Source organism: Argiope bruennichi, chromosome 1 (assembly GCF_947563725.1).
Source record: "Argiope bruennichi chromosome 1, qqArgBrue1.1, whole genome shotgun sequence".
In the NCBI taxonomy this organism is placed as follows: Eukaryota; Metazoa; Arthropoda; class Arachnida; order Araneae; family Araneidae; genus Argiope; species Argiope bruennichi.
This window is the reverse complement of record NC_079151.1, coordinates 73,121,806-73,148,445: the sequence shown is the minus strand read 5'-3', so window position 1 is coordinate 73,148,445 and position 26,640 is coordinate 73,121,806. Positions and strand designations below refer to the sequence as shown.

General features: G+C 25.8%; 1 protein-coding gene across 1 annotated transcript in view; it reads left to right on the top strand.

Annotated features, from left to right (window-relative positions):
- Positions 1-21,611, top strand: part of LOC129968512 (lon protease homolog, mitochondrial-like) — a 30,966-nt gene extending 9,355 nt beyond the window's left edge. The window contains exons 7-21 of the mRNA XM_056082481.1: positions 1,310-1,368; positions 2,015-2,098; positions 2,418-2,549; positions 2,699-2,787; positions 5,579-5,717; positions 8,448-8,570; positions 8,676-8,731; positions 10,591-10,678; positions 10,853-10,975; positions 11,080-11,196; positions 12,655-12,795; positions 17,516-17,681; positions 20,099-20,310; positions 20,542-20,706; positions 21,322-21,611. Coding sequence (XP_055938456.1) covers positions 1,310-1,368; positions 2,015-2,098; positions 2,418-2,549; positions 2,699-2,787; positions 5,579-5,717; positions 8,448-8,570; positions 8,676-8,731; positions 10,591-10,678; positions 10,853-10,975; positions 11,080-11,196; positions 12,655-12,795; positions 17,516-17,681; positions 20,099-20,310; positions 20,542-20,706; positions 21,322-21,465 — 1,838 coding nt within the window. The 3' untranslated portion in view covers positions 21,466-21,611. The remainder of the gene's footprint in view (positions 1-1,309; positions 1,369-2,014; positions 2,099-2,417; positions 2,550-2,698; positions 2,788-5,578; positions 5,718-8,447; positions 8,571-8,675; positions 8,732-10,590; positions 10,679-10,852; positions 10,976-11,079; positions 11,197-12,654; positions 12,796-17,515; positions 17,682-20,098; positions 20,311-20,541; positions 20,707-21,321) is intronic.
- The last annotated feature ends 5,029 nt before the right edge of the window (positions 21,612-26,640 follow it).

Here is a 26,640-nt window from a genome sequence, read left to right as displayed (position 1 = left end):
ACAATTTATTAACCTCAACAATTTTTGAAACTACTAATTATTAATTCTGTTCCTTCATGAAATGTTATTGAAAATTGACCTGGATTTATTAAATTATTACCAACTGTATAAATAATCCATCAATTGAATATATGTAATATATATAAACTCAAGTATTTGCAAAAAATTAAATTTGTTTTTTAAAAATATTTTGGATATTTTTTTTTCTCTGAATGTAGTAAATTATAAAAAATTGTTTTCAATGACTTTTCTTCTGTCCTTGCTGTTTTTAAAATAAGTGGAGAATATCTTTGGTATAGTTATAATATAGTAATATTATACACTTGGCATTTTTTTTCTTCTATTAAAATAGAAGGCAAATGCAGTGATAATTATTAACAGAGTTCCACATATTACTTTTTTCTTAAACTGCCCAAGTTCTTCCAATATTTTAAGCACCTTTATTTAAAATACTATAGTTATGGTGATTACTCTTGTATCTAATGTTTATAATCAGTCAATAGTATCTATACTTATAATTTAGCCTTATGAATGGCACATTAGTCTATATTATTTATATTGTGATATTGTTTGAAACTTAATGCAAATCAGCATTTAAGAATTAAAAATATATGAATAAAAATACATAACATTATTTTTTTTTAAATAAATATGTCATTGAGATATTGATTTTTTTTTTATTTACCTCAGAAAAAGTATTTTGTTTAACAAGTGTTTTTTTTTTATTTTTTATGAAAGGTTTATAAATTTAAATTGTTGAAATTTGCATTTTTTAAAAAAAGAAACTAATGGAAATCTATTTGTGAATTATTCATATAAGTTTCACAATATAGTTATCCATTTTAATCTTATTGAAAAAATATTGCATTGTTGATTCTAAAAATGCTTCAGATATAAACACATCAAACTTTTTTAGTTTTAATAATATCAAAAGAAGGTATTTCATTAAAAAATAGTGATTACTTTAGTAAACATTTCTACCCTTGTTTTCAATTTTGGTTTAAATATGCAAATATTCTAGAATTGTAATTAGGAAAATAAAAGAACAAAATGACTGTTGTATTCATAAAAAATATATTAGATATTTTTTGTTGGGCTCTTATTTGTCTTTCTTTTCCGGGGGGGGGGGAGATAATTATCCTAGCTACCAGTAATCATGCATCTGATAATTATTTTAAAATGGAAAGAAATTATTAATTATCTGCTAATTTAAATATTACAATCTGTTAAAAAAAAAGAAATTTATCTAATATTTAAATGATGAATAACTATTAATTAGCTTATCACCTTTTTCAATTGAATATTTTAGGAGCTGCTCTAACTGGTGCTGAACCTCATGAATTGCAACAAATAGTAGAAGAAACAAATGTATGTTTTCTTTGAATTTTTTTCTTTCTTTTATATGTATATATTTGCAGTAACATTTATTCCATTGAAAATATATAACTTGATGGATATCATCTATTATATATTTCTTATGTGACCAATTCATTTTTTTCCCTTGAAATGTATCTATTCTTTTGTATTGTGCTTTTTTTTTTTTTTTTTTCCTTTTACTCTTTATTGACTTGCTGATAAAATACTTCTGAATCACACTTTAATGAATGATAGATTTTAGGATTAAACTGGTTTTGTTTGAAAAAATATGTCACATCATTTGAATTTAAAGCATCTGTTTATTAACAACAAACAGCTAAAACTGTTACATTTGTGAAATAGAGAAAAAATAAATAGGAATTCAAATGATTTTTATTTATTTATTTTTAATCTTTGTAATATTTTTCTTTCTGTGTCCTAAACTGTTAAAGAAAGAAAAGAAAAGACACTGAATCAAGTTTTATTCTAAAATTGTACCAAAAAGATTAAAATTATGAAAACCTACAAATTGCTTACTTTCTAAATGTTCTTCTTTCTTTCATTCTTAATATTTTCATTGCAATATAGTTCAAGCTTTTCATGGTAATAAATCATCAGATTTGCTCATTATATTCTCTTACATCAAAATCTTTTACAGATTCCAAACAGATTGATGTTGACACTTTCTTTGCTTAAAAAGGAATTAGAACTCAGCAAGTTGCAGCAAAAAATTGGAAAGGAGGTAATTGATTAAAATATTCTACTTAATATATGAGAATGAGCATTTAGTTTGGAAAAAATTTAATATATATACTTACTTCATGTCAAATATTAATTATAATGCAATTAAAGTTTATTTTTTGAAGCAATATAAAGTGCACATACATGTTGAAAGATAATTTTTTTTATAGTCAAATGCAAAAATCTTAAATCATCCCAATTCTAAAACATTTAGATGTCATAAAAAGTTTCTGAAAACTTCAATTTATATTTCATATATATCATGCACGACTTCCTCATTGAATACATCACAAAATTTTACATGAATTAATTATCTCTAGGTTGAAGAAAAAGTTAAAACAATGCATAGAAAATATATGCTTCAGGAGCAGTTGAAAATAATTAAAAAAGAATTGGGATTAGAAAAAGAAGACAAAGATGCAATTGAAGAAAAATTTCGAGAAAGATTGAAGGTCAGTTATATTGACTTTTTTTTTTGTTTATTTTTGATATATATTATAAATTATTACTTATTATGGGAATGAAATTCTGTTTGTTTTTAAAATAAAGTTCTAAAAAAATAAAATCCAATATAATGAAAATATGATTTTTACTTCTTTAGGGATTAGCAGTTCCATCAGCAGTTATGGAAGTAATTGATGAAGAACTTAACAAATTATCACTTTTAGATAACCATTCATCAGAATTTAGGTAAATAAATGTCCAGTTTTTTTATGTGTTTTTTAATACATTTCTTCAGTTAAGTTTTTACTATTGAAATTAAATTTCTCTTTTTTTTTTCCCATTTCAAATTATTTAAATTTTAGTAAAAGTTTCTTTGACCATTACTCTTGTTTGAATTCATTCATTAATTTGTCTTTATTATTCTTCAGTTTTAATCTAAGCCAATAATGAAGGTTTGTGTGAATGTTGTACTCTACAGACCAGACTTTATGACCTGCAGCTAATAAATTTAGCCCATGTATACTTCGGTAGGTCAAAAGTGTGTACCTGAGAGTGCTTTTTTGAAATTTTAATTAATTAAAATTAAGCTGGAGTTTTGGCATTTTTCTTCAATAACTTTTTTAAATGTTATTTATTGCAAAAAAAAAAAAAAAAAGTTATTTTATATTGTTTCAGAATTTAAAATTTATCTTTCTCATTATATCAATTTAATAATCGTGTGAATGTTTACTGAATTTTGCCAAGTATTTAAAAGTAATTTTTTTTTTTTTTTGCCTGATTTCCAGCAATAGATTATTGTTGCCCTGAATTTCAATTCATTTTCATTGTTCCATCAAATACTCGATCGTATGATTTTCATCTATTATTGAAAGCTAAGGAAGAAGGATTCTGTTTAATATCTATGTAGTTTACAAGACAAAAAAAGTTAAATTACAATGTTGCAAAATTTTGAAGATAGATAATTCCATTTTAAGTTGTGCTATGATGGTATGGGACTACTCTCCTTTAGAAAGATTCCTGTAAATATTAAACTATCTTAACTACATCTGTATGCAATGTTTTATTTAAAATAATAAAATAACAGAGCTTTGCTGTCTGATAATTTGACAGCATTATGGACTTGATCTAATATCTAAATGATTATGAAATTAAATATAACTAATATCCTCTGTGAACCAGCTAGTTGTCAATGATAATGAATAAAAAAAAAATTAAGTTACTGTGAATTTTCGAAGATAAATCGACTAGACCATTATATTTTTAGTATTGCTAAGATGTCATGGAATTTCTTTCTTTTAGAAAGATTCATGTACATAATGAATATACATATGTCATATTATTAAAATAATCCATTATATATACATAAGGTGCATGTACACAAAAAATGGAATTTAATTAAATCAATTAAAATAACAGCTTTTTAATGTCTGACAATTTGGTGGAATCAGGAGCATAAAGTTATAAAAAACATTTTATCTTAAATCAGTGATAACTAGTATTCCTGGTGAACTAGCTGATGAGCTGAGGTGACTAATTAACTGTAATAAACAAGTTGTATAGTCTTTATAATTTGTTACGCTTATTTATCTTCTTATTATTGTTTCTTACATTGTTATAGTAATATAAAAATATTAACTTGGTTCAGTTTGTGCTGTTTATTGTTTAAAACAAGCCCAATTTTCAAGTAAACAAGTAACTTTTCATGATTTCTTTTAAATGAATGAATTTTTTAATAAACCTGTTAAAATGCAAATTCTGTCAGGGTAGCAGCTAATTCCTTTTCAAATGAAGGATTTTTCATAAGATTTCTATTATCTTCTGACTACATGTAATATTAATTCTCTCATCAGCAATAACCCTCATGAGGTGATACTACCAGGTAAAACAATATAATTATCTGCTGGAGATTAGAAAATAGATTGATTTGTCATGACTGAGGGAGAGAAATTCTCTTAATAATACAATAATTGCAATCAATAAAGTAATGTTATAATTACTGCATGATAATACAATTTAATTAATGCAAATAATGATGCATTCTACATCAATTGATATGAAGTGTAAAATACTTTGTGTTTACTGAAAGAAAATTAAATTACATGTATTATAATTTCAATATAACTGCAATCTTAAAATTATTTTAATAGCATAATTTTAAACTTTATTTAGCATTCTAAGATGTGTTCTTTCCTCTCTCTCTCTCTCTCTCTATCTATCTTTCCTTCTTCCATGCTTTTAAGTCTGCATCCATCTAAAATAGTTATTTTAGTTAAATTTTGAGTAATATCCTTTTATAGTTACATAATTGCATTTCCTCACTTTCTTCCTTCTCATTCAGAGTGTTTTGCTGCTTGATCATAGACTTACTTATGAGGAAGTCTTAATCTCTGATGAAAATTGAATTTTTCTGGAGGAATCTTTATATATGTCATACATTACTCTTTTCATTCCATCCCCTTATTTTAACTATTCAAGGGTCATACTAATTTTAATTTAAAAAGTGAAAAGGTCAAAGATGATATACGATTGAATATGGCCAAAAAAATAGATTGTCTTTGATAATTTGAGTATCATTCCCAAATTGTGGATGCATGCACCTCATGAAAAGATGGAGATGAAAGCACTATGAGCATTCCTTCCATCATCATCCTCTTTTTTTATTTATTTATTTTGAAATAAAAAATTAATGATTTAAATCCTTGCTGAATTATAATCTCAATTCTGCTCAATCAGAATTTATGATTATTAATTTTTCAGCAGGACTTCATTTTCATAAAGTCAGGTAAACACTTCTATTGAAAAGTTTTATATAAATCACCTTTTCATGATTTATTTCTGAACTATACAAAAATTTTATTGAAATGTCTTTAATAGTATAGGTAAAATAGTCTCATTCTATTATGTTTCTTGCTTTTAATTAATCAAACAATTCAAAATACTGATTATCTTTGTGCTTGCTTTTCTTATTAAATAGAAATAAACTTAAGGATAATGATACTTCTCCAAAAAATTTTATAATATATGTTTTAAATTTCAGTGTGACTCGAAATTACCTTGATTGGCTTACCAATATTCCCTGGGGTAAAAGTAGTGAAGAAAATATGGATCTTGATCGTGCAGCTAAAGTTTTAGATGAAGATCATTATGGGATGGAAGATGTTAAGAAAAGAATATTGGTATGATTATTTATTTATTTAAATATTCAAAAATGCAACAGATAAAATCTTAGTTTTAGTATTAATAAAAGCTTATAATTTTTCCCTTCTATGTAATTGAAAAATAAAAAAGATAAATTCTTAATTTTTGCCATGAAACATTATTTCTATGTTATTAATTGAAAGAAAAATGATACCAAATGGTAATTAAGTTTTTCAAATATGTTTAAAATGCTGCTGATATATATATATAATATTAGTTCCAGCCAACTGATATAGTGTTTTGATATTTTCTTAAAAACTTCAGTAATATATTTTAAAATTTGAAGTAAATTTATTTGTGTATAAAATCTAATATACAATAAAATAAATTTTAGTTATATCATAGTATTATTTAATGCTTTAATATTATTTATTTTGCCATAAAGTTTGAATTATGCAATTACAGTAAAGTCTTTATCAGTATGCTATATTCATTTCAATTAAGGATAGAAAGGAATTTTGAAGCATTAACTTAAATAATTAGGAATCTAACTTTGCCTTGCAGCTTGCTAATAGTTTTTTACTTGTCATCTTAATATTCAAATGAATCAAACTTTTCTCATATTTTATTTCAATCTAATCTTTTAATGCATATAAAAATGAAAGAAAAAAGGCCTGTGTTGTATTAAATACTATTCAAAATTCAAATGATAATATTTATTTATTTTTATTTATTTATTTATTTATTTATTTGTGAAGTAAAAAAAGAAGAAGAAAAATTCTTCTTTACAAAGAGAACATTTAAATGTAGAAATTTTTATGCAGATTACATTAATTTTACTATAATACCATACACATTTTGTTATATCATCTTACATTATGCAAGCTTTTATAAACATTGTAAATATGAGTAAAATGTATTTATTAAAAAAATGAAATTATAATATTCTCTGAGTTTCTACAATATGTTTCATGGGGACCATTCCTTTTTCTCTTAAATGTGTTTTTTGGATAATTAAATAACCATAAATAAAAATAGAAAATGCAAAGAATTTCATTCCTATTTTTTTTTAATCCCTTTGGTACAAATGATGCATATGTACATTTCCATTGGAGTCTTCTCAGGGTCAAATGCCTCATCCTAACTCCAGGTTTTTGGACAAAATGAATTCTATTACTTATGCATGTTTTTTTTTTTTTTTTTTTTTTTTTTTTTATCAAAGAATTTGTTCCATACATACATCTTGGAAAGTAAGATTGGTTTCGAGCAAGTATCTGTGAATCAATAGATTTTCACAGAAATTAATAGAAATATGTGTTTTCTAATGTAAAGTGAAACACATACTAATTTTGAGGTGGCTGTTATAGTTTATACTCTCATTTGGGATAGGATGCTTTTCTTGCAAGGGTTTAATTTCTCTCGGTTTCATTTGTGCAGGACCACTTACCGTTCCGGAGATAGCGGAAGTATGTAAATTTGTAGGGTAAAATAAGTGACTGAAATGCTTCATTCGCTTGAAGCAAGGTAAAAAATAAAAAAAACAGGGCACTGTTTATGAATATAAATTATGTAATATCATTCTTTAAACTGATCTGCATTTTGAAATTTTTCATATGACTTTAAAGTATTAATTATTACAATTTTTATTATTTTAAAATATTAATTGTAAATAATTATTTTTCTTATGTTTTATATTTTGCTGATAATATAAAACATAATAAACTTTTTATAATAAACAAAGGGCATTTTAATTACTCTCAATCATAATACCATAATAAAATGCACTATATATATATGTGTGTGTGTATATATGTTACCGTTAAAGTATATAATGCAGTTAATTCATAGAATACCTAATTATTCGACGAAATAACTGATTGTGTCCCTTAAAGTGTGTAATATGTTATTAATTTGACAATTTAATTAGTTATTCTATGAAATAACTAGGTATTCTATAAATTAACTAATGATAGACAGTTAAAGTGTAAAATAAACAATTTTTCTAAAATGAAGTTAAACTAATGATAGACAATTAAAATAAAAAAAGAAGCAATTTATCTAATTTATGCAGCGTATAAATGGTATTTATGGAAACATACCATAAAATCATTTGTTACAACAAGGATTACTAAAATGACACTTGGAATTACAAAGAACATTATTTCTAAAACAAAAACATTTTTTGTTGACACACTGGGAACAAACACGAACATTTTTTAAATCCCTGACCAGTACCTAAACTTTGAGCTGTAGTTCATAAATGCAGTAGGGATGGGAGGTAAATGTATTTGTCGTACGAGATATATGGTATAGATAATTTTACACTTTAACGGGCTGCAGATCGTTATTCTATGAAATAACTAGTTAAACCATGAAATACAAGAGAGTTTTACACTTTAACAGACACGATCAGTTATTTCATGGAATAACTAGGTAATCTATAAAATAACGGATTTCATACTTTAACGGTAACATATATATTATTTTTAGTATTAAATATCTAATTTTTGAAATAATTTTTTGATTTCGATTGAATATATGGTATCTATTGTCACAAAAATCGTTTTATTTTCATGGAAGGAGTACTTTTTACATGTTTTTATGCATATTTTTACAAAATATAATGTGCATTGGACTTAATGGGAGAAAATGCCTTGACCTGCATGGACAATCCATTTGAAATAAATAAATGTTGAAATTTGTTGCCATCTGTGTTTGGACACTTTTTTAATTATTAAAAATAATTTAAATTGTTTCTTTTTTCTTAGGAATTTATTGCTGTTAGCAATTTAAGAGGAAGTACTCAAGGAAAAATCTTATGTTTTCATGGTCCTCCAGGTGTTGGCAAAACCAGTATTGCCAAGTCCATAGCCAGAGCCCTTAACAGAAATGTAAAGCGTTTTTTCACCTTTTAAATAATTTAAAACATCTATTTCAATTTTTTCATTTAAAAAAATAATCTTTATTACTTATTTTATTTCTTATTGTTTTTTTAGTATTATCGATTTAGTGTTGGAGGAATGACTGATGTAGCTGAAATCAAAGGCCATAGGTATAATATATTATTTAATGTTTTAAATATTAATTAACATAATATAAAATAATAACATTAATTAAATATTAATTTTAAAGAAAGGAGAATTTAATTGAACTGTCAATGCAATAGTAAATACTTTTCTTACTTTTTTTGATATGACAAGGCAATACAGAGTGCTTCTAATTTAATCACGGTCCATTCTAGACTGTCAGAGGCTGACAAATATTTTTATTTTGAAAAATATTCAAAATGATATAAAGAATCATATTTCCTATTTTTCATTTGATAAATGAATTTTGCAAAGAATTATACTGTCTAATTTTGATACAATACTCGATCAGTGCACATTTTAAACAAAAATAGAGCTTTACTTGTGTGTGTAAAACTGATTAAATTATGAAGTTTTTAATACCACTCTGTTAGACCAATCAATTGCCACCGTGAAGAAGATTCATCCATCATAGATGACATTTTTTTCATGCAGCCATATAGTAAAATGATGAAATGTAAAACTTCATAATTCAATTAATTTTAATTGCAGAGGTGTTTTTTTAAATTTATTTATTTGTTTAAAATGTAAAACTTAAAAAAATATCTTAAATGCCAGCAATCTTTGGCAACCAGTTTACACGCTGATATTAATGGTTGATAAAATTTTCAATTAAATATTTTATGTAAGCTTATAATTGATTTTTATTAAATATATGAATAACTTTCTCAGAAAAGTATTTTTAAACTTAAAATTCGACATGTGGTATTTACTATTCTAAAAGCCCTTCACTGTTTCATTCATTGTGCAATACATCTTCCTAATTTTTTTGTTATCTTGCCTAAAGTATGAACTTTACTTTGAAAAATGGAAATGTTTTAAACTTCAGCAGAAAAAAAACTTGTTTGATGAAACTACACATTTTTATTTAAATTTATAAAGACAGAGATAATCATTCAGAATTGAAGCTATATGTATATTACAGAATATTTTTCATAATATGTGCAATAACTAAGAGGTTTATTCAATAAAAATATATTTTATTCAACGAAACATTTAAGGCATCAAAATAAAAAATAATAAATGCAATTTTTTAAGCAATAAGAAGTACAATATATTATAATAAAGCATAGCAGTGTTTTAAAAATGGATGCACTTGTAAAGAAATTTTTATCATTACTTGCAAATATTAAGTTAAACCTTAATTGTAAATACAGTAAATTTCTAAAAGTGTATTTAAATGTAGCTTCATCATCACCAATAGGAAGGGGGAATCCATCATGAAACATTAGTAGTGACAATGAAAACAATTTGAATTTCTCTTCAGCAGTGAAATATATTATTATAAAATACATTTGTAATATTTTTTAATTGAATAAAAATATTTGGCAAAAACAAAATTGGTATCATTAAAAAGATGATTTTTTTTTTTTAATTTTAAGATAATTTTAATTAATGTAAATTTTTTTTTAAGTATTTTTGGGCATTAGAGAAAAATGTTGAAATTTAATTGTTGCAAAATGCACATTTTTGCCCTCTAATGTATATGTTTGCCGAGTTTAGTAACATTATGTAAAATACTCTACTGGGTGGAGTGCAGACACACACACACATCCATCACACAGACACACATTCATCATTAGTGTTAGTAGACATAATTAATAAAATAGACCACTATATAAAAAAAATATTCTGAATTTTTTTTAGCTGTGCATTCACTGCTTCAAAAATAAAATATGATTTTTTACTTCATTTAGAGCATTTTTTCAATTAAAAATTTATGCTGGTCTCTAATGGCTTAAAAATTAACTATGGTACCATGATTTCAATGGATATCTTGTATATTTCCAGCTTTTGTCACCTTTAATGAACCTTTATTTTTTAGGAGAACATATATTGGAGCAATGCCCGGAAAAATCATACAGTGCTTAAAGAAAACTAAAACAGAAAATCCTCTAATATTAATTGATGAAGTAAGTTCTAGCTTTATATGTTCCGTGTATTATCAATACTGAATTGACTTAATAACGGCCATCTAAAAGTACAATGGATCATTTCCCTCTTATCCCATCATTAACCTGTTGTTTTGGACTATCATAATCTTCACATACTGAGTAAACTTTTTTTTTTTTCTTTCTGATTTTTAGGTAGATAAAATTGGTCGTGGATATCAGGGTGATCCTTCATCTGCTTTACTGGAAGTTTTAGATCCTGAACAAAATCATAATTTCTTAGACCATTATTTAGATGTTCCTGTAGATTTGTCCAAGGTAATGTCAGTTTAACTATTTGTCTTTTAATTGATTCTAATTACTGTAGCAATTATAGATAGTATAATTTTATCTCCATTTTAAAATTGACTTTTATATTTCAGGTTTTATTTATTTGTACTGCAAATGTGACAGATACTATTCCCGAACCTCTTAGAGACAGAATGGAAATGATAGAAGTTTCTGGATATGTTGCAGAAGAAAAAATTGCAATTGCTGAGGTTTGATTTTCTTTTCCCTCTTTAAATATATTGCTTCTGTTGAACTTCTAAAAAAGAGATTTTAACATTTTACATCAATAGTTCATTTATGTAAAATGCTTTGTTGCAAAATATCTGGATTGTTAAAAGACAGTAAGAAAATTGATTTAACATCGAATATTGGTAGAAACTAATTAAAGAACTCTTATAAATATTAGCCAAAGCTGAATAAATGCATGGGTCAAAAACTGAATTATTATAATTGGAGATTTAAGTAATTTAAAGTGCTTTAAATTCAATTTTCATTTCAGTTTATATATTATTTTTATTGATCTTTTAAAAGAATAGTATTTATTACAAAGCTCCCAGCAATAGTCAAGATACACATTTTAGAAATTTTACATCTCATAGAAAGGGCAATTTTGGTTAAATAACCATTATAGAGAGAATTTCATAATATAATTAGAATTTTTGAAATTCTGGGCATTTCCCCCCCCCCTTTCTTTCCCTTGTCTGTGTTTCTGATATGCAACTTCTTTGAAGTAAATTGGGAAAATCCTTTAAATTTTGTGATATTTGTCTTAATATTTTTACCTTTGTGCTTCAGGGTAAAGGGAAGAAAATAATTAAATTCTGTACTGAAGAATATCTCTAAAATAGTTAAGTGTAATGATTCAACCCTTGTATTATTAGTTGAAATTTCCTTCAAAATGTTATAACAATTGCAGTGCTTAGTTGCCAAATATATAAATTTGTAAAATATTAAAACTACAATTTATATTTATAATGAATTATTGCAATTATTATTAAATGATTTGGTTATTTCTAATATATTGAAACATTAATTATCCATTTAACTGGCTACATTGCATTCCACTTAATTTAATGCTATATTTGTTTAAAATTTATTTCTCTTTTATTATAATAACTAATTGCTTTTATTAGTAATGTAGGAAATCATTAAGTAATAATCATTGTTAATTCTCGAAGAATTCTGTTACTTAAGTCATTTTTTTATGATAAGCATATTTTTTAAAAAAATAGAGCCATATATAAATAAAATAAATCTTTAGCATGTTAAATAAGTTAAAAAATGTGAAAATGAATTGACCAGTTATTAAAAGTGTTGTGATGTGAATGCCTAAATCCATCATCGAATAACATGAAAACTCTATTAAACTAAATCATCATTTTTAAAAATTTATTTTAACTACGATGCATTGATAAGTATGGAAAGTATCATGAAATATAAGTTTATTACTATTTTACAATTAATTACTAACCCTTGCAATCATTATTTATAATTTATATTGATAAACATTAATTAAATTATGAAAATATTTTTCAGATGTTCCCTTATAGAAAGACATATTACATTTCAAAATTATTTGTCTAATGACTCCATTATTTATACTTATAAATATTATTAAATATTCCACCTTTATAAATTTTCTAATTAGAGCCTTAACATTTTTATAGAACTACCTTATACCTCAAGCTCGAGATGCAACAGGTGTGACAGCTGAACAAGTTAAATTAAATACTGATGCTTTACAGAAGCTTATTAAATCATACTGTAGAGAAAGTGGTGTTCGTAATTTACAGAAGCAAATTGAGAAGGTTTGTTATTCACTTTTTAAAAGATTTTAATGTTATTTGTTTTATATTTTTGAGTGATATTAAAAGTATAGAAGGTTATATAATTGATTTGTGGTAATATTAAGTTGTTGCTGAGTCTTATCCTCCAGCTGTCTGACGAAGTCGGACAAAGACCATTGACCTAGAGAAAGTCGATGACCTGAAGGCAGGGGAGGAGTATATGTCCTCTCTGGAAAGCCCCAAACAGATCAGGATGTGCTTGGCAGAGGCTTGCTGAGCTTGGCATTTAGAGAAGACCGCAAAGATTTTTCAGCTCCCTATAAAAACAAGAGACTTTTACTGTGACCGTTTTCCAATCTGGATATTGTCGTTAAAGAGGCTCTGTCACAATTGAGAGCAAACAAAGAGCCCGGCTTTTTGCCCGAATACCAGTGATAGCTAGGAGGGATCTTCCACTCCCTTTAAAATTCAGCTTTAACTATGAATTGATGTTCTAAAAAGGTGAAGGCTGAAAAGGAAAAACTAGAGTAACTGCAGTCCTCTTTGGCCAAGGTATCTGTACGCTCATTGCCGTAAATGTCAACGTGTGAAGGAATCCACTGAAAATGAACGTCATGGAATTCTGAAATAAACCTGATTTTAGAAGGATAGAAATACTTGTTTTATCTCCAATTGTGGAGGTGTTAAAGAGAGCTGCTACTAATCCGGAGGTCTCCGGAGTCATTTTCATTGAGAATAGTTTCAAGGCCATGTTCAATTGTGATTTATTCGTTCTTGAAGACAGATGAGAAATCAGGGTTTCGGATAATTTGTCTCTTGGCTTCTCAATGTAGATACCACTACCAGCGTGGTCATCCAGTCTACTGCCATCTGTAAAGATTTTTATGGCATTATCGATGATCTCCAACACCAGCTGTCTAAGATGATCTGGAATCAAATCCCTTTTGTTGACCTGGATAGTAAAGTCAAAGTGAAAATGGACTCAGCGCAATCCCTCTGAGGGGCTCAGAAAAGATTTTAAGGAGTGAGGCTCAACATTATTATAAGGCAAATGCATAAATTTAGTATGATTGAAGGGACTGTTGTTGTTGTTTTTTTAAATCTTTGATTTGAACATCAGTTATTTAGATAAAGGGAGATTTTATTGTGCTGACCATAACTAGAAAGTTTGTTAAAGTATTTGGTAAGGTTAGCCTTTCTTCTAGTTTGAGGAGGTTACAAATTAGCCTCATAGAGAACAATTTCTCTCTGGCTACTACATCTCAATCCAGTTATAATTTTAGCAGTGCAGAATTGAACTCTCTCCAAATTATACAAGTTGGTGTCTGAGGAGCAACAGTAGACTGGAAAACCATATTCCAATATAGGCCTAATAAATGTCATATATGTATTTCTTAGAGTAACAGTGTTGTCTCCTCAGTCTTTACCCGCAGTGTATTTAAAAATATTTAATTTTTTTCTGCCCTTTAAGATAACATGTTCGATGGGCTTGTTACTTGTCCATTCTGGATCTAAAATAAATCCTAGGTATTTAGGATACTTCTCGTAAGTAAGGTCCTGATTGTCCATCTTCAATTTTGGCTGGTAATTGTATAATCTTTTGTTGGTGATAAAAGAAGATGGCAATGGACTTGGCTGGATTGAAGCAGAGCTTAAATTCTGAAGCAAAGTTTGACAATGCAGAAAGAGTGTTGTTAAGATAACTCCCCATTTCAATTAAATTGGTATCAGAGCACCAGAAAATGATGTCGTCTGCAAACATGTCAACTCCCACAGCAGTAGGAAGTAATTTCTCTATGCCTTCTCTATATAGAGAGAAGAGCATTGAACTAAGGTCTTTTTGCCATCTTTCTTAAGAGGGATTACAGTATCCCTTTTCCAGTCAGATGGAAGACGTCCAGTTTTCTGAGAGAGATTTATAATATCAAATAGTCGTTTTTTCCCTTGGTGGCCTAGGTTTTCAAGCATTTGGCCAAAAATTCCATCTGGTCGTGAAGATTTACTCAAGCTCAAAAGGGCCATTAAAAGGAGCAATTCTTGCGTCAAGAAGCCTTTGGATAAATCACGGCTGTCCACATCAGTGCTTCGACAGCAATGAATGATGTTTTTTGCTTTTCTCAAAACAGGCTTATTCTCATTCTTGAAATCTGTTGCTAGTTGCTTGGTAGTAGTCCGCAAAGCCATTTGCTGCAGCTGTGTAATCAGGAAAAAAACTGACCATTTGTATCTACTACAGAGTTACTTTCCTCATACTGTTCTTATTCTTTGTTAATACTCTTGACAATTCGCCATAATCTAGAGTTGTTTGTCCTTGAGTCCAAATTGTTGCACATTTCCTTCCATCTAGATCTCTTCAGTTTTGCATAACTTGTCTTTATTTCTGCATTAATTTTATTGATTTCTGTCCTAAGACCTGAATTGGAATTGTTTAAAGACTTGGAAAGAAGTTTTCTCCTATCAAGAAGTGGTTTTAAGGTTGAAGCATGAGTGAAGAAAGGCAAGTGACACTTAACATTTCCTCCAAGTATAAAGATCTTAGTACTGGCAAGGATAGTGCTCTTGAAATTCTTCTAATCAACCTTGAAGTCTTCTGAAAAAGGAGAAAAAAACATGCTGTTATCAACCAGATCTCTAAATGAGTGCCAGTTAGTCTTTTTAAAGTTCCAGAACTTTTCTCGAATAACCTGCACTCTCTGTCTTTGCTTCAGTTTGATAAGGACTGGAGAATGATCACTGGCAATAGTGTCCAAGAAAGTCTGGTAATAATAAGTAAAAATTGCATAGATTGCATATTGCAAATATATCTAATAAATTTATTTTAAAAAAATTAGTTTGGGTATTTGAATTGCTCTTGTATAATAACAAATACTGGTTTGTAATCTTTGAAAGCTAATTTTAATTTTTCAGCAGAATGTTGTGAGCATTTTTCTAAAACATATTGTTTTATATTATTCAAGATTTTTAAAATGGAGAATTTAGTTCAGTTTGCAAATGTATTTTTTAAAAATAAAATATAAATTATACATAAAAATTGTGCATTAGACATTGTTAATCACCATTTTCTTACATCTTGGTGATTCCTTCTGTTCTATTTGGTACTTAATTGTTATAAAGCAGTCAGAAAACATTTTCGAGGACATTATGATATGCTTTCATTGATTTCTTTCATTCTTTTCTTAATATGAAACTGGAGGAAAATTATGGAAATAGAGATACAAATATTTAGTTATATTAAAATTTAAAGTTGCTACATATTCTTAAAAATTAATGTGATATTTTTTATCTCTTTATTTTTAAGACTAGATGTTTAAATTATTGTTAGGGATTTATTTATATTTTGACTTAATTAGAATATTGGTACTTACGTATTAATGCCACTATAGCTACAGACTTGGCGGTTTTTGCGCTAATGCACCAATAAAGAGCAATCTATTGGCGTTGAATTTTGAAAGTAATTGGCGGCATTTAAAAACTGCCAAATCTGTAGCTGCGGTGGCGTTAATACGTAAGTACCGAATATTCTTCAATCTTCTTTAATATAAAGAGAAAAGCAAAAATTCTTATTATAGGAATCTTTAAAAATATTTTCTGTAAAATGTATGCTGAGATTTTTTTTTTTTCTTTATATTTTGGATGAAATTTATGCATGTAAAGTAAAATGTATATTTAAATTCTCATATACTTTATGTGTACAGTTATTTAATATTTTTTAAAGCGTCGAAGCATTTATAAAGCTTTATTATACTTCATTCTATCAGATAACAATCTAGTTCATCGAGAATATTGATTATATTTTATTTCAGTTAAATTTATTATGCATAACTTGATGTTTATGATTTTTTTTAGTGAAGTATTTTTAAGTATTTCTATCTGGTAGACATTAAATCTGTATTAATGTGGCTGTTTTAAACCCTTTTTGCTTATTATGTATGTAAATATGTATAAACATATGAAATCGTTTCATAATATCACATTGGCAATCAAAATGTCATTTTCTGAGCGATCTGTTTACTAATTGTATTTTGCAATGCCTTAAATTCTTTTTCATACTTTTTATGAAAATTGTGCCAATAATAAATAAGATTTTACTTTTTAAACTTTTGACAATACAAAAGAAACTGTGAATGTATTATTAAAATTTATTATTGTTATTTTAATGGGCAACATTGTTTCCTTTGTCTTACAGGGAGAATATGTAAAAATATCTCCTTGAATGACCTTAACCTGAGATCAGAGTATTTAAAAAATTTATCAAAATTAAACTATACATCATATTATATTAAAGTCAATCTCATTGGGAAAATAAATTTTTGCATTTTAAAATGGTCTAAAAATAATTTTTTTTTTTTTTGATAATTCTATTGGAATTTATTGGTGAATAAATAGACAAATATTTAGAAATTTGATTTAATTGTAATTTGAAAAAAATTGCATAAAATAAGGGGGTGGTGGAGATGTGCTCATTCCACCCTTTAAAGTTTATATGTTTCAAATTTAAAGGTTCTGAATTCAACTGTCTATTCTATATGTGACCAGTATACAGGTATATAGTCTTTCATCTTTATTAGTATATGAGAGTTAAACAGTGTTAGATTGATTATCAATTAAAATTCTGTATATTTTCTATTATAATAGGCAGTATTTGGATTAGCCACTCATATTTCTGTTGCATATTTGTCTTTTAATTCAAGAAAAATCTTAAATTACAATGGGAATTTTGAAATTTTTTTCCTTTTTATAGATTTTACGTAAAGGGGCCTTTAAACTTGTGAAGAAAGAAATAACTTCTGTGGAAATAAGTGAAACCAACTTGCAAGATTTTGTTGGAAAGCCACTCTTTACTCAGGATCGCCTATATGAAACAACACCTCCAGGTGTTGTGATGGGCCTTGCTTGGACTGCAATGGGTATGAAATCTTAATTCTTTTGAAAAGGACCACATATCATTTTACTTATTTTTCACTTATGGAATACATATTGATTATACCTTGTACTATTATAAACTCTTTATATGTAAATCTACATTATGTGGTGCATCTTATGAAAAAATATATTGCTGGAGATGTACATGTAAAGCCCACAAAAAAGGAATTTGAACCCATTTAGTAAAGCATATTTATTAAATACAATTTGTCAATAGTAATATTATGTGCCATTTGGATATATATACAGACGTAGTTTCAGAGCACAAGTGAGCAAAGTAATGACATTATCAATGTTGAATTTACAATAATACAAACAATATACAATTATATCAGTACAAATTTACAAATTATACTTACTACTTATGTTTAGCATATATATATGTAAGCATATTTTAGCAGTTGTGTAGCCGGACAGAAGAAACTTTTGAAATTTCAATGGAGGCATTTTATCAACAAGAAGCACTGATAAAACTGACATCTGTTTGCATCACAATACAAGTACAAAATGACCAAAATTTTCCCCTTCAGTGATTTTACAATAAGATTTTGATAAGGATTTCTTTGACATATGTAGATTTAGGAAAGGAAATCCTAGGTATCTTTAAAAGAATGTTGTAAGCATTAGGGATTTTAATCCCTTCACTTGAAACGTGAGAAAATGCTGAGACCATCATTTTTTTAAAGTGTGGATAGAATTAATTAAATAAATAAAATGGGATTGGATCAGGAAATAAAATAACATTTTAGAATGAAGTTAATATGGGCTAAATTAAGATTTAAATTAGATTTTAAAATATAACATTTTATAAAGTATATGTTACGCTTTTACTGAAAAAAAATGGAACTTTTAAAAAAGTATTTTTTTATTTAGTATCTTTAAAGATTTCTTGCTTGCTAATGATTTAATTTATATTCAAAATCAGTTGTTATCATATAATTCAGTATAGTTCATTATTAAAAAGAAGCAAGTCAAATTTATTATTTGACTGCTCTTCAATGTCTCATCCAGCAGAAAGATTGAATAGTATAAAATAACCAATTAAATGTAAGCATTTTAAGCAAATCATTTATTTCTAAAAATAAACTTTATGATTATGCACTTTTTTTATGTAGATCATGTACTGAAAAGCTAAGCAAAATATAAAATTATTTCTAATTGCACTTGTACATTAATCAGGATAGTACATTAATCAGGATATAAAAGCTCATATGCAATACTAATTGATGTTATTCATAAAAATTAATTTACAATAAAACGAAGATCCATGATAGATCCTTCTATTAAATTCTAAACATTTCAGTTATCATTAATATAATGCTTTATTTGTTATAATTTATATGGAGATTCTCTACAGTTGCCTACATAAATATATGTATAGTATTAATAGAATATATATATATACTGTTATATATATATGAATAAATTTATTTCAATTTATTTGCATTCCATTTGATATCAAACTTCATTTTAACTTCTGAGTTTCATGAGGTTCTGGATTTCCCGTATTTCTCTGAGTCTGTTTTTACAATTTTAACTATTTAACTTAAAGCTGCAGAATTATTTGAAGTTCACATGATTAAAATAAATACTTGCTCTGCCAGATTTCTGTAAATATCCTTTTTGAAATTATGAATGCTTTCGTACAGTCTCTTTTTCTAATTTCTATTTTCCTCTTATGATTGTATTGTTATATTTCCTGATAATAACATAGGACCTTTAAAGTTATTGGAAATGTAATCTTGAAGAAGATTGTCCTGTTTTAAAAACACACCTCTCCTCCTTATTTATTAGATGTTTTATAACACATTATGTAGTCACTAAAATAGTGATTTTTTTTTTTTTAAAATTTTGTATACTAATAAAAATCAAATATTTCACAATATGTAAACATTTGTATACTTCTTAAACTGATGATTGAATGCTTAATGTAATAAATAAATATTAGCTGGTTAGAGTTTAAATAGTAATAATAGTTGAAATGTGTAATTATCAATTGCAGTAGTTATTTTAGGAACCAATTGTTTACTTCTCACTGTATTCCATTTTTGCAACTTTATTCATTTTGGCCATATTTTAAGTTAAAATTTCATTAAATAAAATTTTGAAGTATTTCATTCTCTTCTTTTTTACATTAAAAAATTATATAAATTTATTTAGACATTCATAATTCATATTTGTTTACCATTTTAATAAGCCCATAGAGTTGATAAAATTTATTATTATTCATTAAATATAATATATGAATTAATAATTTTATTACCTTTGGTAGAACTTTAATTATTAAGAATAATGCATTTGTTAAATAATGTGCTTGCTTTAAAAAATACCTTAATGTAAGGATTATATTAAGCATTATAGCCATTTTGTTTTAAGAAAATAAAATTGTACTCTTTTGTAGGTGGTTCAACTTTGTTCATAGAAACAACTCAGTACAAACCATTTTCTGATGAGAAGAAATATGATGGATCAATGCAAATCACAGGTCATCTGGGTGATGTTATGAAAGAAAGTGCAAACATTGCTTATTCTTATGCCAAATCATTCATGCTTACACATCACCCAGAAAATGATTTCTTGCAGAAAGCCCATTTACATCTTCACATTCCTGAGGTAAAATTCTTTTGTTGAAAGGTTTATGACATTTAGTGATTATGATTAGCTATATTAAACTCTGGATTGATTATTTCTTTACTTATCCTATTAATAATTAATTTTCTGATTAGATATTTATGTTGTGATTGTATTTTCAGTTATAGCTGTTATTAAGTTAAAAAAAATAATTAAAAAATGAAATAAAATGACTTTATTAAAAATGTTTTCTCGATTCTCTAATTATTCTAGGGTGCTGTTCCTAAAGATGGTCCAAGTGCAGGATGTACAATGGTTAGTGCATTGCTATCATTAGCTTTAAATAAACCTATCAGACAGAATACTGCCATGACTGGTGAAATTTCATTGACTGGAAAAGTTTTGCCTGTTGGAGGAATCAAAGAAAAATCTATTGCTGTAAGTTTTCTTTCTTCGTCTCTATTCACTCTTCCCTCCTCTTATTTTTGAACTTATTTGAAATTTTTTTTCTTCTTGTATTTTCAAATATGGAATGTTGTTTTTAATTTTTAATATTATAATAAATGAAAATGTTAAAACTATTTGTATACTTAATGTTATAATTTTTTTGCTTGATTTTATTTGCATTTAAGAAAGTGAATTAATGTAACAATCATGATAGAATTATAGATTCTATTCTAATTTTTTATTCTATATTATTCTAATTCTTTATAAAAATGCATCTCACTATTGAAAAAAAAATCGTTTTTGTGGCACATTTTATAAGCTTAAATTTCAAATATAATTTTTTCTAAATGTTTTTTATTTAACATTTATCATATGCAGCATGTGATGTATAGCATTCTTATGTTGTTTTAATATTATTATTTACTGTTCGAATTTTTATTGATGTCCTCTTTAAAATGATATTTTTGTTGAAGATATTTAACTTCTTGAACTGCAATTTGTTTTCAGTCATCACTGGGTAGAGAGACAATTCAATTCATCATATCAGTTCAAAGAGTTACATTATTCATTTTACTCTTTCAGTAATTTTTTTCTTTCCCTTGACAGGCTAAAAGAGTTGGTGTTACCTGTTTAATTATGCCTGCTGAAAATAAAAAAGACTTTGCTGATTTGCCGCAATATATTACAGATGGATTGGATGTGCATTTTGTAGAACATTATAAAGATGTTTATAATATAATATTTTCTTGAGAGGTTTTATTTTATATAATATAAAAAGAATCTAGGATTTTCTAATTACAGTGAATTTGTATTTTTCGTGTTATGTATTTGTGTTCAATCATAGTTTGCAAACATCATATTAATATTTTATAAAAATAAAATGTTTACTTTTTGTACATTCTTGTGATTCTGTCTTTATTTCTTTTTACTTTATTTAATATGTTTTCTTTTTTATCTGAAGGTTTGGTTGGTTTTGCTTTAATAAATACTTACGTATAATAAACTTTAAAAATCAGCAATTTTTGGCAATTTGCTATAAATGATGAAATGCAGATTATGAAAGTGCTACACTTAAGTTGAAGTCCAATGTATGAAATTGAAATAATTAAGATTGTATTTGATCATATTTTTACCTAGCGGGATAAAATATCTTAGAAATATAGATATTATTTTTGTCAGATTTGAAAATCCTTTGCATTGCTTTTTTTTAACTAAAAAATTGATTTGTGAATAATGATTAAAAGAAAGCATTGATAATTGTAATACATTTATTTGTATTTTTAAATTTGTAACTTTCTTAAGAATTGGGTAGTAGTTTTAAAATTGGATGCCATTCAAGTTAATCTTCTACCATACTGTCTATTCATTTATGAAATAAATACATTACTTATCTCCCCAACAAGACCTTAATTATAATTACCAAAAAATTTCACATTTTTTATTAATAACAGAGAAGTAAAGATTTACATAGTATGTAAAAATTAAACTGTATCTTCAAATCTTGGTTATCAAGAACTATTAAAGTTTTGAAATTGTCCAACATAAAGTTGGAAAAATAAGGAGCAAGAGTATTGTGCAAAACATACTGGAAAAATTCTTTTGAATAATGGTACTTAGCTGTTTATTAATTAGAGATGTATTATGGAGTACTAAATATATTGCGTATTTATCTTATTAAGAGTATTGTTAACTATCCCTTATTTATATTATTATCTTTTTGTTTACTTTTATTGTATGACCTATTTTATATTTACCTATATTTTTATTATGTTGCATTTTATTTTATTGTTTCTATTTTTTTATTCCTAACTTATTATTGTTTATCAGTTTTGTGCGCTTTATATTTTCTGAATTATATTATAAATATGTTTTCCATATTTTATAATTTTTTTATTTATTTTACATTGGATAAAACGGTATTGATATTTGAAAAGTATAAATTCTTCCATATCTTGAGATCGAATTTTTCTGCCAAATTCAGTACTTTTTATACATATTCTGTATAAGAGAAAGTACAAAATGAAATTTTAAATCATAAAAATATTATGGAGTTTCGAATCTATCATTTTATTTTAAAATACAACATGTTTCTGGTTTTTAGATCAAATATATGTTTGAATAAATGCAGGATTTTTATAGGTTTTTTTTTTTTTTTGAAAATTTACAATACATTATGCAAATTTTGAAATTTTGCATAGGCATTATCATTATTAAATACTGGGTTATGAAGTAGAATTATTGATATCATGTATCCCAAAATTTCAATCATATTTTTGTCAAATATCAGCCTGAAATTGTATCAAAATATCAAATACTTAAGTCTCCCATTTGAAATAAAAAAAATCTGGAAAGTTATTGTGGCTAGTTAATTATAGAATTGTGCTGTCATTCTATCACCAAATATTAAATAATATCACTTAGAAAAGGGAGAGAAAATTTTTTTTTAATAATCTTGCCATTTACATTAAATTAAATCTTTTCCGCTTTGAATTCAGTTTCATTTTCCATATTTGAATCTAAATTATTAAAAATTGTGTGCCATTTTGTTTTCAGAAATCGGTATTAGAAAATTATTCATATGTTATGGCTATTACCATTGTTAACATTTTTAAATATTAGAATATTGGGTTTTCCTATTTTATTAGATTACTAAAATGTACTAAATGCCTTATGTATGTAAGACTTTTTTTTCTTTGTAGGGCTTTTTCTGTTAAAAAGACTTTTTGAATTATTGAAATAGTCTTTTTAAAACATTCAATTAAATTCTATAAAATTTTGACTTTGCTAGACTATTTGAATATTATATCCCCGTATACTACTCATAGGAATTTATAATTTGATGGCAAAGCAATGAAATTCTGTGTTTGATATTCGTACAATTTTTCGCATTTTCTTAATATAGTAGTACCATTCCAAGTCTTTTGGCATTTACTAATTATAATCTGTAATGATAATTAAGATTAACTTTTTTCTATGTGTCTGAGTGGTAGTACTCTACAGGTCTATCAAACTTGGCATTTATATAAAGAGGGAGCAAAGTATTTTTTTTAAAAAAATTTAATTGTAATTCTAAATAAAAATAGCGAAATTTTCACATTTTTCCTGCAATAATTTCCAGAAATTTTTATAGTACAAAAATGATTTTACATCATATATATATATATATCTTTTCAATAATATAAATTTTTTTCTGTACAATTTTTTTTTTCTAATTTTAATTAATTTTTAAAAATATTTTAAGCATATTTTCTTACAAGAATAAGTCTGGACGAATATTGAAATTTTAAGTCTGGAGGAATATTGAAAACATCCTCCAGCAAAAAATTTTTAAAAAAATAATAATTAGAATTCTGAAAGAATATCAGTTATTTATCGAAATCTTGTTGCAGATATTGTAAATTGTTGTTTGTATAAAATTGCAAACATTTTTTTTATTTATTTATTTTTACTGCTTGAATTATTAGGTATCTTCACACAAATCATTATTAGCATAGCAGATTTTAGAAAAGAAAGCTCCAGATTTATTTAATTCTGAAAAAGAAAATCTGTAACACATTGAAATTTATATTTAAAATGCTATTAACATGAATGAAATCCCAAATTTTACATCATTATAGTTTAGAAATTAGGTTGCATTGTTAAAAGAACAGAAATAATAAAATGTATCCTTTTTTTACGAATTTTAAGGGAGCTGACTGAAGAGAAATGGAATTTATACTAAAATGAATAAAACAGCGATAAGGCTTCTAAAATAGAATAATATAACATAAAATGTTATATCTTAATTAAAAAAAATGTTTAATTAATAATTTTAGAGATCATTAATTCCGGCGAATCAGCTTTACGTTAAAGGTACTTTGCGTTTATTAAGAATTTAATCAATACATCCAAAGAGACTTGAATTACTATAATGATGTTTTAGCATGCATATTTGATTAAACTTATTAAAACATGAATAATGCTATAAAATTCTTTATAATACTTGTAAATGTATTAACTTATTTTCGCTAACAAAATTTTCTTTAAAATTCTGTTGCTCTCTATTCTATAACCAAATGAAACTTTCATTAAACTTTTGAACTATTTGTCAAAGAATCGTGAAGAATTGTTCTGATTCAAACAAACGATAAGATGAATGAATAAAATTTGTTGTCTATTTAATTAAATAATAGTTTATTCGAAACTACCTGCTTGAGAATTTAATTAATTTTTTTTCGTGGTAGCTTTTTTTAAAAAAATATTTTAACATCTATTGAATGTATATCTATGGAAAAGAATCCTAATCAATTTGTAATGAATAAATGTGAAACAAATAGAAATTTGTAACATTTTTTTAATTCTCAATTTAATAACGATGAGCCTATTTGTTTAAAAGGATATTCACTTCATTTAAATTTGAAAGATATCAATTTAATGCTTAAATTGAAGTTTCTCATTCAATAGTACATGTAATATGAGAATCGATGTTCCGTCTCTCGTCTGTAATATATTAACATTATTACAACACTATTATCGAATTATCAGCAGATGCTAGTATGATTTATAGGTTCTGAAATTTTCTAATATAGAGTAACATTTAATTTTAAAAATTAAGGGCCTGGTTTATGTCATTATTGTCTCGCCAAAATTAAACATCTAATGAATATATCGTTAATTTGACGTTTTCAAAAGAGAGCATTTATTTTTTAAAAAAAAGATTAGATTATCTAAAGAGTTCTCTATAGCTATTTGTATTTTTTTTTTTATTTCTTAATTTTAATCTTTTTACTAGTGGTATAATCATAGGGTTTTAAAGTGGCAAAACTAAGGGGATTTCTATTCGGAGGGTTATAATTACAAAAGCACAGACATTGCTACTTCCTACTTTCCAGTATCAAAAAATAAACAACAAAAATTTTTCACTCGAAAGTTGCTTTTTAAAAAAGTAATAGATACTTTTGCTGAAATGGAAGAAGGCATTAAGCAATTTTAAATCATCTTAAAGATAAAATCGATTTACAGGGAATAAAAAGTTATGTCAAATAAAATATAAATAAATAAATGTTATATTTCTCCTTCTAAACCAATTATATATTGCGACTGAGAAGCTGAGATAAGGAAGGTCGCAGCCAGATCGGTTAGAAAAATATTATCAGCTTAGTGGTAAAATAAATAAATTTAATAAAAAAAGGCAAATTCTATTAGTTATAAAGATTAATATTAACACTTTGTAAACCATAATTAGTCAGGTCCGGCCTCTTTCATCATTTTCCCATAATATAACGTAATCAAGCATCTTTTTAAATATTATTTTGTGCAAATATGAATGATGTGTAATAAGGGGTCATTACAAAGAAATGCATGTTTTCATTAAGTTTCTAAAATAAAAAAAGTAAACTAAGATAAATTTTAATATGTTGAAAACATGTTGAAGCCTGAATTAAAATGACTGTTAAAGAATAATCAATTAAGAGTATTAAAAGTAGTGACTAAGATTTTCAAGAACTGAAGTACTTTTCTATTAGTAATAGAGATTTATTAATTTTCTGAGGATTTTTAGACCAATTATTTGCCCATATAGTCTAACTGCATAACAAATTATTCAATTAAGCATGATTAATTCAGTTTGCATGTAGTACGGATATCTTAATTCCTGCAATTTCTATATTATCTAACCCAAATATTTATTCCAAAATTATATTATATATGTATATATGGTTAATATTGTGATCGAATTAGTATTGATGATTTAAGTACTATGTAGAATATAAAATATAAATTGTTCTAGTGACTTAAAAATACATATGAAGTGTTTGGATCAAAAAATCTCTCTATACAATACAATTGAATAATTGAACATCTTACCACATTTCATATTACATTTTCGTGTTGATTGACATTGGTATATTAGACTCTAATCTAATATTTGGAAAAGCTATTGTCTAC